The sequence below is a fragment of the Eubalaena glacialis genome, chromosome 11 (genome assembly GCF_028564815.1).
Source record: "Eubalaena glacialis isolate mEubGla1 chromosome 11, mEubGla1.1.hap2.+ XY, whole genome shotgun sequence".
NCBI lineage: Eukaryota > Metazoa > Chordata > Mammalia > Artiodactyla > Balaenidae > Eubalaena > Eubalaena glacialis.
The window spans coordinates 17,259,217-17,276,283 of record NC_083726.1 but is presented as its reverse complement, the minus strand read 5'-3'; the positions used below and the strand labels follow the sequence as shown (position 1 = coordinate 17,276,283).

Sequence of the window (17,067 nt, the reverse complement as noted above, 5' to 3'; positions counted from 1 at the left end):
GGAGACTGAGCAAATTGAGAAACACATAGTGAAGGGAGCATCCAAGATGATTGTCCTCTATAACATGGCTGTGACAGTTGGGAGATGCTGCCCTTGAGATGGGTTCTTTGTTTCCGTGGGTGTGATGGGATCCCAGAGAAGCAGAGGCCAAGAACTGAACCACCTAAGACAAGGTGGGCACACTCGCCATAACAGACAGCAGGAATGAAGAGGCAGAATGTTTCATCCTGGAAGGAATTTTGATGAGAGCTAGTTGACCACGATCTCCCTAGGGATAGATGAGAAGGATGGCCATCTAAGGGTTCATTTTCTCCCTCTGTATATTTTATAAGAGGAAGACTTCTGGTCTGTGAGCCAGAAAGCTAAGCTGAGTCATCACAATGGAAAGGCATAGCCTTTTAACCCAGTTTCCAGACCCAAGTCAGACTCAGAGTAATTAAGGCCACATTCCCTTGAGGGAATTTTAAACACGGCCACATGTATGTACGGTAGATATTCTTTCACGTCTTCCCCAAAGGATTTGTGTTCATTTACTAGAGCAACTGTGTCCAGAACAAAAGGAAGTACCTGAACCTTTTAGAGATTTCTAGGCACTGGCTTTGAGTTGCTGTTAACACCTGAGGACCCAAAATGCCACTATGGGCGATCAGTCCATGTGTGGGCTTATAGTGGTCAGGTAAAAACTGGAATTTTGGCTAACCTAAAAATTGCAGTGAGTCCAGTAGTCTGCAGATCCCATACTCTGGTTATTTCCTCAATTTGTGAGTTCATAATCAGAGTAGATGTATTTGGCAACTGGAAGAATCTCCACATTGGCTCTCTGACCTGTGAAGGAAGGGCTATCTTGGTAGGAAGGGTCAAGTAGACGCCTATGGGATTTCCCTTCTATACCAGAATAATATACAAAAAGGAATACTGCATTCCTGGTGGAGTTGCAGAAATTGGTGCCCTCACCAAAGACTTGAAAAAATGAAGACGTTTCTCATGTCTCCTTTTAACTTGCTTCTTTGGCCCATGTGGAAGGCAGATTTATTTTAGAGAGTGATTTTGGATTCTTGTAAACTTGATGAAATGGTGATTCCAATTTCAGCTGCTGTTCAAGGTGTGTTATCTTTATTGAAAACACTCAACATAGCCCCTAGCTCCTGTTATGCAACCTTTGGCGAATACTTTACCTCTGAACCGGTTCGCGAGGATAACAGAAGCAGTTTGCATTTACCTGGCAAGGCCAACAGTATACCATCACAGTCTTGCCGTTCATCCTCTATTCTGCAGTATCTTGATGTTATTGATGTCCCACAGCACGTCATACTGGTCCAATACACTGATGACATAGTAATTGGGCCTGATAAACAGGAAATAACAGGTACTTTAAATGCTTTAGTGAGACACGTTCAATCCAGGGCTGGGAGATAAACCCCATTCTTGCTACCAAGTAATGTGTCAGTTCGTGTCCAGTCAGGGTAAAGGAAACCACATTAAATATTTTAGCAGAGAGAAATTACTATTAGGAATTGGTTAAACAGGTCATGGAGGATTGAGGATGTAAGAAAGGAAGACTGAGATCGTAGGGAGAGTTATAACAGGAAGTGGCTACCGTTCCTAGGGCAGGAGTGACAAAGGAAGGAAGTTGGGGTTATTGGAATCTAGGAGCTGGAAGAGGAGCGGTTCTCTGGGGCTGGGACGCTGCCTTCTGGGGAGAGGGCACTGCCAGGCTGGCGTAATCACAGCTGGATGCTGTAATCCAGCAGTAACCACAGCTGGAGGCCACGTAGTAGCCACTGCCCACCCACTTGAGCTGTAGTGACCAGAAAAGGAGTGTTAACAGGGCCTGTCCTGGAAACTGGAACCCGCTGCTGGGGTACTGTAGGCTGGAGCAGCACGCAGAGCTGGAAAGAGCATTCCTTTCCCGTCTTTTTGCATTTTATGTCTCTTGAGCATCCCATTTGGTAGAACCTAACAGGGAGCCGGTGGCAAAGGAGGATGTTTCTCAGAGTCCTCGCCCCTGCGTTGCAGAACGTGGGGAGGGTGAGTCCAGCACAGCTTCCCTGGCCAGAGCAGATTTTGTCTTGATAGGCCACGTAGTTGCTTCCAGTTGTCGACCCCTTGGTAATTTGTGCTCGTTTTCCTTCCCCTTACTGACATCAGCCTGCATGGTGGTGAAATTGGGACCGGAGCAGGGGAAGGGGGGAGGGAAACTGGTGAAAGTTACCTTTCACTTTTTGTTTTTAGGTGATTTGATTGATGGTACCTGGTCCCTTGCCTCCTATAACCCCGTGTTTTGGTTCCCTTGGTAGAAGCCTTATTCTCAAGGTTTCTTCCCTATTTATGGTAGATTCAGGGGTGTTCTCGTCCCTGAATCCCTTCATTCACACTTCCCATTTTCAGTGCCTCTGCCTGTAGGCACCTGGGCATTGACTCCTGCACTGTGCTTCAGAACTATTATTTTGAAGTGGATTGCTACACTAGGAGATTTCTCCTGGTTGAGGTATGTCCACTTGCTTCTTGTCTAAAGGAGCAAGAGTGAGGGTAGGCTGAGTTTGTGGAGATATCTGGACCAGTTAACTCCCGAGCAGTGCGGTCTGGCCTCTTCCAGCTCATCTACTGTGAATTGGCCTCCTTTTCACTTTGTTGTTTCCAGCATGGACTAATTCAATCTTCAGTCTCTGTTTTCTAAGGGAAGACTCCAGGGTGAAGTCATCTCATTCTTCGTCTTTAGTACCAGCAGAAAATAGGGCCATGATGTTCGTGACCGAGGGCCCTCTAGACTCTGTCAGCGGCTGCTGTTCTCGCCAAGGCGGAGTCCGTGTGGCTTTCTGTCCCGCGTTTCCTCCCCACTTCCTTCCCTGCTTTAGGAACAAATCTTGTGATCCATCAGCAGTCACAGCTGCAGGCTGCACAATAGCCACTGCCCTTCCACTAGAGCTGTAGTGACCAGAAAAGAAAAATAATCAAGTCCCTCATGAAAAACAGTGGCTCATCCAAGGGCTCCATGGTGGGGAGTGATCTGGCCCGAGCGCAATTCCTAGCCCGATGCTCTGGATTGGCAGGGTCAAAGAAAGACCACAGGCTATTTTCATTACTTTAGAAACTGAACGGAAATCTACAACGAGGCTGCACAGGCTCTACATTAGCAAAATATAAGATTTATTTGCCTTGGATTCAAATTACACAAACACCCTGTGGGAACCATCCCATGCACATCAGAGGCTCCCTTTGGCACTTGTATGTCTAAGAAAATTATCAGCAAGTGAGATAGTAAGGCCAGTTGATAACAAAATCTTTCAAAATATGTTTTGTGAGGGGAAACAAGTACAGTGATTGTTTAAAGTGGTGTACAGGTGGGGCAGCCCAGGTGTTTGGACAGCCAGGCCATTATTCAAAACTTGAAAATCTCCCCAGGGATTAGAATCTTAAAGACTGAAGTTTCTTGCTAAGTTGCTTAGCTGGCAGATAAATTTATCACCCCAGTTTTGAGCTGTCCCTAGATAATGTCCACTTTTTATCGACAAGAAACACCCTTTCAAGAGAAGTTGGTCCCCACACCAGAAGGTATATTTTTTGGATGCCCATCTGGAGTCACTAGTAATCATGAGACAATTTCGCCAGCTTTTCAGGGCCTGTGGCTTAACATCTCTGGGTCTTCCTTTTACCAGGAATCTTTTTTTTTTTTTTTTTCTTTTTAAACATCTTTATTGGAGTATAATTGCTTTACAATGGTGTGTTAGTTTCTGCTTTATAACAAAGTGAATCAGTTATACATATACGTATGTTCCCATATCTCTTCCCTCTTGCATCTCCCTCCCTCCCACCCTCCCTATCCCACCCCTCTAGGTGGTCACAAAGCACCAAGCTGATCTCCCTGTGCTATGCGGCTGCTTCCCACTAGCTATCTATTTTACATTTGGTAGTGTATATATGTCCATAACACTCTCTCACCCTGTCACATCTCACCCCTCCCCCTCCCCATATCCTCAAGTCCATTCTCTAGTAGGTCTGTGTCTTTATTCCCGTCTTGCCACTAGGTTCTTCATGACCTTTTTTTTTTCCATTAGATTCCATATATATGTATTAGCATACTGTATTTGTTTTTCTCTTTCTGACTTACTTCACTCTGTATGACAGACTCTAACTCCATCCACCTCATTACAAATACCTCCATTTCATTTCTTTTTATGGCTGAGTAATATTCCATTGTATATATGTGCCACATCTTCTTTATCCATTCATCCGATGATGGACACCTAGGTTGCTTCCATGTCCTGGCTATTGTAAACAGAGCTGCAATGAACATTTTGGTACATGACTCTTTTTGAATTATGGTTTTCTCAGGGTATATGCCCAGTAGTGGGATTGCTGGGTCGTATGGTAGTTCTATTTTTAGTTTTTTAAGGAACCTCCATACTATTCTCCATAGTGGCTGTATCAATTTACATTCCCACCAGCAGTGCAAGAGGGTTCCCTTTTCTCCACACCCTCTCCAGCATTTATTGTTTCTAGATTTTTTGATGATGGCCATTCTGACTGGTGTGAGATGATACCTCATTGTAGTTTTGATTTGCATTTCTCTAATGATTAATGATGTTGAGCATTCTTTCATGTGTCTGTTGGCAATCTGTATATCTTCTTTGGAGAAATGTCTATTTAGGTCTTCTGCCCATTTTTGGATTGGGTTGTTTGTTTTTTTGTTATTGAGCTGCATGAGCTGCTTGCAAATCTTGGAGATTAATCCTTTGTCAGTTGCTTCATTTGCAAATATTTTCTCCCATTCTGAGGGTTGTCTTTTGGTCTTGTTTATGGTTTCCTTTGCTGTGCAAAAGCTTTTAAGTTTCATTAGGTCCCATTTGTTTATTTTTGTTTTTATTTCCATTTCTCTAGGAGCTGGGTCAAAAAGGATCTTGCTGTGATTTATGTCATAGAGTGTTCTGCCTATGTTTTCCTCTAAGAGTTTGATAGTGTCTGGCCTTACACTTAGGTCTTTAATCCATTTTGAGTTTATTTTTGTGTATGGTGTCAGGGAGTGTTCTAATTTCATACTTTTACATGTACCTGTCCAATTTTCCCAGCACCACTTATTGAAGAGGCTGTCTTTTCTCCACTGTATATGCTTGCCTCCTTTATCAAAGATAAGGTGACCATATGTGCGTGGATTTATCTCTGGGCTTTCTATCCTGTTCCATTGATCTATATTTCTGTTTTTGTGCCAGTACCAAACTGTCTTGATTACTGTAGCTTTGTAATATAGTCTGAAGTCAGGGAGCCTGATTCCTCCAGCTCCATTTTTCGTTCTCAAGATTGTTTTGGCTATTCGGGGTCTTTTGTGTTTCCATACAAATTGTGAAATTTTTTGTTCTAGTTTTGTGAAAAATGCCAGTGGTAGTTTGATAGGGATTGCATTGAATCTGTAGATTGCTTTGGGTAGTAGAGTCATTTTCACAATGTTGATTCTTCCAATCCAAGAACATGGTATATCAGGAATCTTTATTGCTGCTTGATGAACCATTTCTTCTTCGAATGCTACAGCCTGTTGAGTCAGGGCAGGACCACATCACCCTAGCTGGGAGGATGCTGTCTTCCTGGACAGGACAGGGCAGCACTTGGCTCTCAGGCAGCTAAACACAGTGGCTTGGACCTCTCTGTCTGCAAGGAGGTTTGGTTTAGACCAACCACGGCTTTCTGATTTCACCTCAATTTGAAACTGGTTGTCCAGATGAATAGAGTCTAATGTAACTGCTGATCTGGAGAGGTTTTCTATTGGGATAAAAATGATATATGTAGCCATTCAACAAGTTCTGCAAAGATTGATTGTCCCTGGCAGCATAGAGGTTTAGGTCTAATGCTACTGAAACATTGACTAAGACTCTTCTGCCATCTTGTTTCCCTCTTATAAGTGGGATGGTAAAAATCAGAGCGATCCAGCTTGGGAGATGGGGGTATTTCTCTGATACAAATTAGCATGGGCTCACAGTTTATGAAGCAGGAGCTAGAAGCACACAACCTTGGTTTTGAATTCTGGCTCTCTTACCTGGCCGTGTAACCTTGGTCATGCTGCTCCACCTTTCAGAGCCTCAGTGTTTCATCTTTAAATGTGGCTAATACCCATCTTGCAGGATTGTGATGAGGATTAAAGGAAATAGAATCCTACGAGCAAAGTGCCTGGTGCAGTTACACAAGCAGGTTGTGAGACAGGGGTGAGGCTCAAAGCTTTTGCAAGAGTGGTACAGAGGCAGTGCCCACTCTAGGGGAAACCAACATGTTGGTTTGTCACTGGAAGTGTTTTTGACTTTCACATCTTCCTATTTGAGAGGCAGTGGTGAATTCGAATGTGGAGCATGTTTTTCATGTGAGATAGATGGGGTTTCAATGTTGGTCTTGCATATTTATTAATTACCTGGCTCTCTGAACCTATTTCCTCAGGTGTAAACTCTCAGAACGGTTGAGAGGAGTAGCACTGATGCATGTGAAGTGTCTGGCACTGTACCTGACACACAGGAAAGACTCAGTGATGATGCTGTTTTTACCCATGTAGTCTTTAGTCTCCAGTCTTTGTATCATAGAATAATTGTTTGTGGAAGGAAGGGAGCATGTAGACAAAGACAGGCATTATAACTTACTTAAAGGTTTAAAAGAACGGACATCTGATAAGTCTTTATAAATGGTATTTTTAAAGATTTAGTAATATCTCTGAAGCTTAATTTGTTATCCAATAAATACGACAGCCACATTATCATTTCCTGCAAATTAGATGCATAAGATTGTTGATTAATTTTATCAAGGAGAACACAGTTGGGTTTTAGGGCATTGAATAATTTATGAGAGATAATAGATTAAAAATAATTCACTATTTTTTTACATTTGGGGAAGTTAAATATATTTTAAAACACTGAATAAATCCTTAAGCTGGATTAGGCAAAAGGGGAAAGATTTAAAATCCACAGATATGTCATTGGATATGAAAAGAATATCTGTGAGAAAAAATGAGACATTGTATATGTCCAAATCTGCCAGTTACAGCTTCACAAACAATTTCATTATAATGTTGGCCATTCAGAACCAGAGTAAACAGTTCTGATAATCTTGAACGAGTTTGTCACCATCATTTTTTCTATTATCTGTACTAACGGGTTATAAATCCATTTTAATTAAAACTGGTAAACAGCACCTGAAAGTGTTATACCACTTCAATAAGCATAGCACCAGTTCTAATACAATATGACTTTGACACCTTTGAATTAAAAAACGATCCAACTTTAGCAAGAGATAAATGAAGTTGATAATTAAAAGTGGGTTATGGGCTCAATTTGGACAAATTAGATTGCAGGGTGGTTTTTGCCCTCTATTGGAGTATTTTCTGTGTGCATGGCCAGTGTTTAACAGATAATTTCCAAATCTCCACTTCCTTTCTCTATAGACTTCGGATTTATGGGCTGTTGCAATGAAGCAAAATCTCATGTACATATATACATTCACAGCTTTTAAATGTGTGAAACCATGATATGACAGTTCCTGCAATTAAAAGATTCAGTGAGGCTGTTTAGATGTTTTCAGTCTGCTTTCTTCTTAACTGAAGCCCCTTATAATTACATGTTGAGTTCAGCGAGATACATTTGAATCTTGTTTTTTTTTTTTTTCTTTCAGAAAAATAACTAATGTATGCTAGCTAGTACTTCAAGGTAAGCTTCCTGATCCTCCTAAAAATATGCCAAGGAATTCTAGTAGAATATGGATTCCTCTTATTCAAGGAAAGAGCCTGTGCATTTTAAAGTAGTGATTCCCTCTAGAAATTTCTTTTGAACATTTCCCTCTTCTGTTTGCAGTAGATCATGTATAAAACGGCTGTTTTTTTAGATAAAAGAAAGTTAAATTGACTTTAACTCTTTTTGCACTAAGGAAATCTTTCATCCCTAGAATTGTGCTGCTGAACTGGCGTAAGAGACACAAACTCATAGTGTGTTAGGACTAGAAGGGACCTTGGGTGTCATCTGGTCGACCCCGTTATTTTACAGATGAGATACAGGCCGGCAACTTGCCCACAGCCTGTCACACAGGGAGCAGTGGCACAGCCAGACAAGAACCCAGGCTTCCTGACACCCAGTTTATGTGCTCTTTCCAGTCTTGGCTGCCTTCAGGTTTTTTGTTTTTGTTTTTTGTTCCTCGAATTAGTGTTTTCTGTTTTTTTTTAATTAAAAATTTTTTAATTGAAGTATAGTTGATTTACAGTGTTGTGCCTATCTCTGCTGTACAGCAAAGTGACTCAGTTATACACATATGGACATTCTTTTCTTTATATTCTTTTCCATTATGGTTACCTCAGTTTTTGATTTTGTTCAGCAATTGGACTTGTTGGCATTTGATGGATTTGCGCTTTTTGGTAAGTAGAAAACTGCCAATTTCTTAGTGTATAAATGATTGAGGTGAAGAGAGAATCCTGTGTTACAGAAATACTCGATGGAAGAACCTGAAATAAACAAAATTGGCTTTAACTCATCAGTCCCTCTTTTCTCAGAGCCAAAAATGAAGTCTCTGACTGTGTAACCAAACGGCTCATAGCAAATGTTTTTGACCTTTTAGAACAGAAGAATCAATAACAGAAGATGACAAGAGGAGGTATGTTTGGTGTTGAAGCTACCTTTAATTTGAATAATTTTGGTCCCACCTCATGGATTTAATTTAACATGAATTAATTTAACTCATGCATTTAATCGACCACTGTAGCACATTGCCAGTAATACAGATTCCACCAGGAAAACTTTTGGTACAGAGAATACAGGTAGGAGCATGCAGTGTGATAAATATCTTGCCCAGGGACCATAACCTTTGCTTCTTCCAAACAAGCTTGGTTTGTCCTGTGCACACGGCTTGTGCTAGTTTCCATCTTGTGGCCTTTGGGTGTGCTGGTCTCTCAAATTGGATGACATCTCTTCCTTCCTTCCGCCTTCTCCGTCCTTCCATCCTCTGATTAGCAGCACTCCACTCTCATTACTCCTTATCTCTCTCTCTTCCTCCTCACTTTATATCTACCTACAGGTAAAGTGTTTTTGTGTGTCCATAGCACCTCATACCACATTGACCACTCTGAGTTCTTGATAAATGTTGACTGATTAACTGTAACATGTCACGCTACTGATATTTATTACTCTACTAAATTCTAAAAATCCCTTCTCTTCTTTCTCATTGCAAGTAAAATATCTAAAAATTCTACTACACAGCTTTCTTTTTTTTATATATAGCTTCTTTTTTTAACATAGAAAAACAATGATCTCTCCAAGGACAATAATATTCTGAATTCTACTTTTGAAAAGTCATGAGTTATTTTAATAATTCTATAATTGTTTGAAGGGCCCCATGCTCTCATCATTTTCTGCAAATGTTTAGTAACCATGTAGTTGGTCTGATTTTTTCTATCTCTGCTTCCTTTCATCAAGAAACTATGGAGGGGTGTATGTTGGTCTACCATCTGAAGCTGTCAATATGGTGTCCAATCAAACAAAGACTGTGCGAAAAAGTAAGTAGAACCATGTGATGTTTACTCTCTCTACATGTTTATTTTTTTGTTTTGTGAAAAACGTATGAAATGTATATTTCAGCTTGCCTGACTCACCCTACATATTACTGACTTGCAGTGAACTGTGTATAAGAGCCATAGCTGGGACTTCCCTGGCGGTCCAGTGGTTAAGACTCCGTGCTTCCACTGCAGGGGGCGTAGGTTTGATCCCTGGTCGGGGAACTAAGATTCCGCATGCCGCTTGGTGCGGCCTTAAAAAAAAAAACCAAAAAAACCGTATCTGCTCATTGTAATCATTTGTTGACATTGCCACCCACATGATGAGAGTTATTCCAGAGCAAAATTTACCTTCTGTTCCTGGTTATTCTCCGTGGAGATTTTAAATTTCTTGTTAATTTCAGTGATGATCAGTGTGAAAATGAAAGCAAACATTTCAGTAAGTTTATGGAGTTTTTGTAGAACATAAAGGTACATTCCTATAATATATTATAAATGTGACTGATAAGTAGTCTGGTGATTAGAAGAAAATTAACTGTCTTTTGTATAATGAAATGAAGTGGAGGCTCCTTTTTCTGAGTTTTAGTAGTTAGTAATTGCAGGGCTAATGAAGTTCTTTTGATAATAGGTACGATTGCAGCCTTGTAGATAGCTTCTTGCTTAAGTAAATCTTTTTTAAAATTTATTTTTATTTATATTATTTAGTTTTGGCTGTGTTGGGTCCTCGTTGCTGCGCACGGGCTTTCTCTAGTTGCGGCGAGCAGGGGCTACTCTTCATGGCGGTGCTCCGGCTTCTCGTTGCGGTGGCTTCTCTTGTTGTGGAGCACGGGCTCTAGGTGCATGGGCGTTAGTAGTTGTAGCACGTGGGCTCAGTAGTTGTGGCTCTTGGACTCTAGAGCACAGGCTCAGTAGTTGTGGCGCACGGGCTTGGTTGCTCCGTGGCATGTGGGATCTTCCTGAACCAGGGCTCGAACCTGTGTCCCCTGCATTGGCAGGCGGATTCCTAACCCCTCCGCCACCAGGGAAGTCCCTTAAGTAAATTTTTAAGTGTGGCTCGTGGTGAAGAATGCTGATTTACTAATCACTGTACAGTTGTCTGATAATATGGTTTTAAAGAACTATTAATATGTATAGATACAATTATATATATGTAATATTTGATTTAATTTGTACACAAGCCTTTATTATTTCTTAACATACTATGGTTATTTGTTCCTCATTGGTTTTTCTCTACTCGATGATTTAGACTAGCAAATACATATATGTCACAACTATTTATAGTTTTGTAGGAAACTAGAATATATTCTTTATAACTGAACATTTAACTTTTCTTAATTTTCTCTTTTTTAAGATTAGAAGAAAGTAATATCATGACAATAATCAAGAGGTACTGTATATTTTTCTAAATAATTCTATATATTTAGCCTGGATGAATGAACTGTAGATATTAATGCTCTATATTTCTAAGAAATCTCGAACTTGAGTATGAGGAGGGGTCTCATCTTGTGGTTAAATCTATGGAACCCAATATATTTTATTGTAAAGAAGTCTTTAATGATTAGATCAATTTTCTTTGCAGTTACTTTTTTTTTCATTAATATTTTTTCAAATGTAACTTCATTCATTTAATAAGAACAAGCTGTTTGCCTAGACTACCAGGGTTTCACTCTTCATTGCCAAAGTCTTTGAGGGGCTAGGACCTTGGAAGTGACAGACAAGGAGAGACTAGAGAGGTTGGGAATTAGATTAGGATCAATATTAAATGTTTGGCAATAGTCAGGGGTAGTTGATATACAGAGAGAAGATGTACCAGTACCAGAACTCCAGTAGACATAGGCAATCATCAGTGTGCAAAGATGCAGTTTTTCAGGAAGGAATAGTAAAATCATAGACCAAGTTTAAAAGATGAAGCACTGTGGACCTGGTGAAGAGCTTGGAGTTAGAATTATAAGACAAACAAGAACAAGGACAGAAGAAAAATAGCTTTCATTTATTAACTACTGTCTGGGTACTAGTCTCTAAAAGATACTGAGCAGCATTTCCATTGAGGAAAAGAGTTTCTGTTTACCTGGACCAAAATGCATGCAATGCTTAGATCCCCACTGTCTTTCAGTCTTGCTGAATGACATCCCACCTCTTTTGAACATCCAGTGATCAGGAATGCCCTGTCTCCTGAGATAGCCCATTCTCTTTTGGGAGTCAAACAACCCTGGATTTGAATTCAGGCTCTTTCACTTACTAGCTGGGCAAGTTTCTTCCCCTGATGCTTATTGAAGGGTTCTTGTTAGGATTAAATGTGAAGTAAATGGTAGCTTCTGCTATAATTGTCATTGTCATCATCACCATCAATATCATCATCACTGTACCATCATCCTTTTTTGTAACCAGAATCCAGCCATTGGTAGATCAGAAGCAAGACTGATTTGATATTGAACCAGCTTCTGGCTGAGGACCAGTACTGATGCTGGTGTCTGGAATGGGATGGGTTGCAGAATAAGCTCACAGGTGGAGACAAATAAGTTTTCCTACTGGAGAAAAGGGACATGGAAGCTGTAACTGGTTTCTTCTGGACAAGAAATACAACAATTGGGCAGCTGCTTTTTCAAAGACCCTCTCATCAAGGCTACAACATTATGGAGCATTATTCCCTAGTGCCCATAACCACATTAAGGTGTTGAGCTTCTCTTTAGGAACTTGCTGGAGATTTTCTATTTCTAGTATTTTTAACAGAGTTCTAACTCTCATGTAGATTTCTAAGTTCCCTGCCAGTTTTCCCTGATGCAGCAGTAGTTTTACTATTTGCATCAAATAGAAAAGATAATCTAGTTGAAAGTAAGCATATATTAGTGTTTACCCTCCTGAAAATAGGGTGTATTTCAAAAAGCATCTGAATAGAGTGGGAAGAAGTGCTGTGTAGATAGATATCTGGAGACTCAGTAGCTCCGCTGTTAACACAGGACCTTAGATGAATCCCTTACCTTCTCCCAGCTTCACCCAATTCCAGTTTTTACATGACAGAGTTAGACAAGATGATTGTCCAGCTTTGTATATGGATCTAAAATTTCCTGATAACAGTTGAGCACTATTGCTGGTTAGTCAGCCCACATAACATTAGACAGCTAGGTAGAATATTTCCCTACTGCTCATGGCTATCAATATAAAAATAAAAACTATTTTATTGCCATCCCTCTCTCCTCTCAGTTTCCGCCATTCTTTACCTCTGTTGCTAAACAATCCATTTGCCTCTTTTGAATTATCTGAAAAGTTTTCTGAGTTGATAGGCTGTCCATTTACTCAATTGCTAAGCATCCATTGTGGTACTTATCTGTGAGGCATCTGGATGCATGGCATCTGAGCTTAAATTATCGGGCAGAAACCCCGATGAGAAGAGACATTTTATGAAAAAGATTGGAGACACTTTTTTTTTTTGACCTAACATATAAAACCTCTCTAGAAATAAAGCCACCGAACTCACTCAGTGACCCAACTTCAAAGTTGACTTGGTTACTTTTTGAAGCAAATTGAGGAATGATTTCAGAATCAAAGTTACTTATATCACGATACAGATGTGTAGTTTCTTCCCTAGATGACCCAAGGGTGAAAGTTATGCCCATTTAGGTATACGGAGTGCTGCCAGAACAGTGATGCTTGTCAAATGCCAGTGGATGGGCTCGCTGCATCAGATCCCCTGGGGGAGCTCGAGGTGAAGTGGCTGGCTCGCCCCTCTTCCCAAGAGGGTCTGACCAAACAAGGAAGGGATAGATTGTGGCTGAGCAGTTGGTATCTTTGTGCTGTTGCCGTGTAGCTTGGTTCAGGCATCCTCCTGTTGTATTTTGGTTCTAAGTTTAGAAGTCTCTCTCTCCACCTGACTTTGTCTCTTCATTTAAGTGTCATCAGTGCTTCACACTGTGCTGGCCACATATTCAGCCTCAAATCAATACTGGACGGATGTTGAACGTGTGTTGTACTGAAAAGAAAATCAGTAAATAATTTGCAGGCTTAACGCTGATATGTTTTCATCTAAGTGGCGCCTTTTCGCGCTTGTTAACTCTTTTCCCTTTTTTGTTTGCTGCCTTCATAGCCTCCTCATCAAGATCTGGATGGAATTTTTGCTTCGTGGGATTTTGTAACGTGCACAGACATTTCCAAGGAAATTCTAAGCAGTCGCCCCCCGGCCCCAAATTCTTAGTTTATAGTTAAAACCATGGGTACATATTGAATGTTGTGGTACTAGAAAGGAATTGGTTAAACAACACACGTTTATGGAACTATATTTGGTCCACCTGTGGAAGGCAAGCTTACAAAGGGTTCTTGCCCAGCTGGCTGCTGTGCCCCAGCTGCGTTCTCACCCTGGCCATCCCCACAGCTCATGAAGATCATGTCTTTTCACTGATACTTTTTTGATAGTTTTTATATAGCAAACTCCTTCATCTATTTATAACTTACAATAATAAGGCACTATCGATGAATTACCCAAAGTAATATATTTGTCTGTTATCTTTCACTATTTCTACTTCATGTTAATGTTAGCTGTAAAATTGTTAAATTGATTCTTACTGTTATCTCTTTCCTTTTTTACTATTTGGTTTTCAGCTTTATTTAAATATCAGAGGAGTTTCTTTATTGGGAGCAATGTACTACATGGCAATACTTAAACTGTTGAGATTTGCATGCCGTTATGTACATTTCGATTAATTTCCTATTTTCTTTAGTCAAAGGCTTATGTAACCACAAATACTTAATAGCCATTGATTCTCCCATTCTACCTGTGTGTGATCAGAGCATCTCATCATGTTAATTCTACACTGTTTTCAAGGACTTGTCACTGATGGTTAGTCGGATATTTGGAAAGTTCTTAATTTGATAGAGATCATGTGTATCCACTTAGTACTGAAATGTAAATCACTCAATTTACCAGTGTATTTCAACAATTAAAACATTTTTATCCCTCTTTACCTGGATTTCTTCATTATTTTTCAAAAGAACACTTTCAAATAAGTCACACATTGTGATGTATAGATATAATACATCAGTATAAAAATAATAATGTATAAATAGATTACTATGAAAAACCAAAATTTTTCACAAGAAGGAAAGCATTATCTTATATATTTGGTCCATACAACTATCATAGGGACATCAATTTTTTTTTTTTATATCTTTACTGGAGTATAATCGCTTTACAATGTTGTGTTAGTTTCTGCTGTACAACAAAGTGAGTCAGCTATATGTAAACGTATATCCCCATATCCCCTCCCTCTTGAGCCTCCTTCCCATCCTCCCTATCCCAACCCTCTAGAGGGACATCTGATTGATCTGAAAAATAAAGCTGGAGATTAGAGTCACTGAGAAATGATTACGATACACCTACTCCTGTCCCATATCCACATGTCCATAATGGAATTTAGGTGAAGCGTCAGCAGTTTATCCCATTAGAGATAACAGATTAACTTTTTGAAAACTTTTAATTTTGAAATAACTTTAGATTTACAGAGGAGTATAAGGATGGTACAGAGAGTTCCTATATGCCCTTCATTTTTTAAAAAATTAATTTTTATTGGAGTATAGTTGATTTACAATGTTGTGTTAGTTTCTGCTGTACAGCAAAGTGAATCAGTTATACATATACATATATATCCACTCGTTTTTAGATTCTATTCCCATATAGGTCATTACGGAGTATTGAGTAGAGTTCCCTGTGCTATACAGCAGGTTCTTATTAGTTATCTATTTTACATATAGTCGTGTGTATATGTCAACCCCAATTTCCCAATTTCCCAATTTATCCCTCTCTCTTTTTCCCCCGTGGTATCCATAAGTTTGTTTTCTACGTCTGTGACTCTATTTCTGTTTTGTAAATAGGTTCATTTGTACCATTTTTTTTAGATTCCACATATAAGTGATGTCATATGATATTTGTCCTTCTTTGTCTTTCTATGTCTGACCAGCTTCCCCTAATGTTAAATAACATCTTACAAAACATAGCACATTTGTCAAAACTGAGAAATCGAACTTTGGTACAATGCTATAAACTAAATTGCAGCCTCTCATTGGATTCGATTAGTTTTTCTCTTAGTGTCCTTTTTCTGTTCCAGGATCCAACCCAAGATCGCACTGCGTTCTGCTGCATTTAGTCATCCTGTCTCCTGAGTCTCCTCTTCCTGGCATTTTTCTCAGTCTTTCTTTGTTTTTCACCACAGAGGTGAAGTGCCCCCCTCATCACATCATATCATAATATCTCATGATTTCAACATAACTTGTTATTGGTGCTATTAACCACGATCACTTGGATAGGGGCGTCTGTCAGGTTTTTCCACTGTAAGGTTTCTTGTTTACTGTTTCCATCCTCTGTTCCTTATAAGTGAATCGTAAGTTTAGACCACACTCAAAGGAGAGGGGAATTAAGCTCAACCTCCTGGAGGAAAGAGTATCAAGAAATTTCTGGAATTTGTCTTTTTTTTTTTTTAATTTACTATCTTAGCCATTTTGAAAAATATTTATTTATTTATTTTTGGCTGCGTTGGGTCTTCGTTGCTTCGCGCGGGCTTTCTCTAGTTGTGGCGAGTGGGAGCTACTCTTCGTTGCACGGGCTTCTCATTGAGGTGGCTTCTCTTGTTGCGGAGCATGGGCTCTAGGCGAGCGGGCTTCAGTAGTTGTGGCACACGGGCTCAATAGTTGTGGCTTGCGGGCTCTAGGGCGCAGGCTCCGTAGTTGTGGCGCACGGGGTTAGTTGCTCTGTGTCATGTGGGATCGTCCTGGACCAGGGCTCGAACCTGTGTCCCCTGCATTGGCAGGCAGATTCTTAACCACTGCGCCACCAGGGAAATCCCTGGAATTTGTTAAAAGCATTTTTTATATATGTGTGTGTGTGTATGTGTGCGTGCTCTTTTATATATAAGCATTATATATTATGTATATAATGAAATATTATTCAGCCATAAAAAAGAATGAAAATCTTGCCATTTGTGACAACATGGATGGACTTAGAGGGTATTATGCTAAATGAAATAAGTCAGACAAAGAAAGACAAATACTGTATGATTTCACTTATATGTGGAATCTAAAAAACAAAACAAATGAACAAGCATAACAAAACAGAAACAGAGTCATAGACATAAACAGCTGTTTGCCAGAGGGGAGGGGGTGGGGGGAGGAGTGAAATCGTTGAAGGAGATTAAGAAGTACAAACTTCCAGTTACAAAAAAAGGAGTCATGGGGATGAAATGTACATTGTGGGGAATATAGTCAATAATAATGTAGCATCTTTGTACAGTGACAGATGGTAACTAGACTCGTGATCATTTTGAAATGTATAGAAATATCAAGTCACTATGTTGTGCACCTGGAATTAACAAAATGTTGTAGGTCAGTTATACTTCAAAGCAAGAGGGAAAGGGGAAAAACCAAGCACCACAGTAATTATTAATTATTTTGGGGGAGATACTTTGAGACTCTGCACATGTCCTGTTTCTCCTTAAAGATTTGTCCACTAATTTTAGCATTCACCTTTGGACCTTGCCTGTAGCGTATACTGTGGTGTTCCAATGCTGATTTTCTACTTCCCT

The 17,067-nt window shown here is 39.8% G+C and overlaps 1 protein-coding gene across 3 annotated transcripts in view; it reads left to right on the top strand.

Moving 5' to 3' along the window:
* The window catches only part of C11H12orf75 (chromosome 11 C12orf75 homolog), a 39,907-nt gene extending 25,606 nt beyond the window's left edge, over positions 1-14,301 (top strand). The window contains exons 3-7 of one of the 3 annotated variants that reach the window (XM_061205518.1): positions 7,639-7,673; positions 8,572-8,607; positions 9,426-9,505; positions 10,859-10,889; positions 13,584-14,301. In XM_061205518.1, the coding sequence (XP_061061501.1) occupies positions 7,654-7,673; positions 8,572-8,607; positions 9,426-9,505; positions 10,859-10,889; positions 13,584-13,632 (216 nt within the window). In that variant the 5' untranslated portion in view covers positions 7,639-7,653 and the 3' untranslated portion in view covers positions 13,633-14,301. Of the gene's footprint in view, positions 1-7,638; positions 7,674-8,571; positions 8,608-9,425; positions 9,506-10,853; positions 10,890-13,583 lie in introns of all 3 variants that reach the window. The other 2 variants (XM_061205517.1, XM_061205519.1) reach the window with 2 other exon arrangements.
* The last annotated feature ends 2,766 nt before the right edge of the window (positions 14,302-17,067 follow it).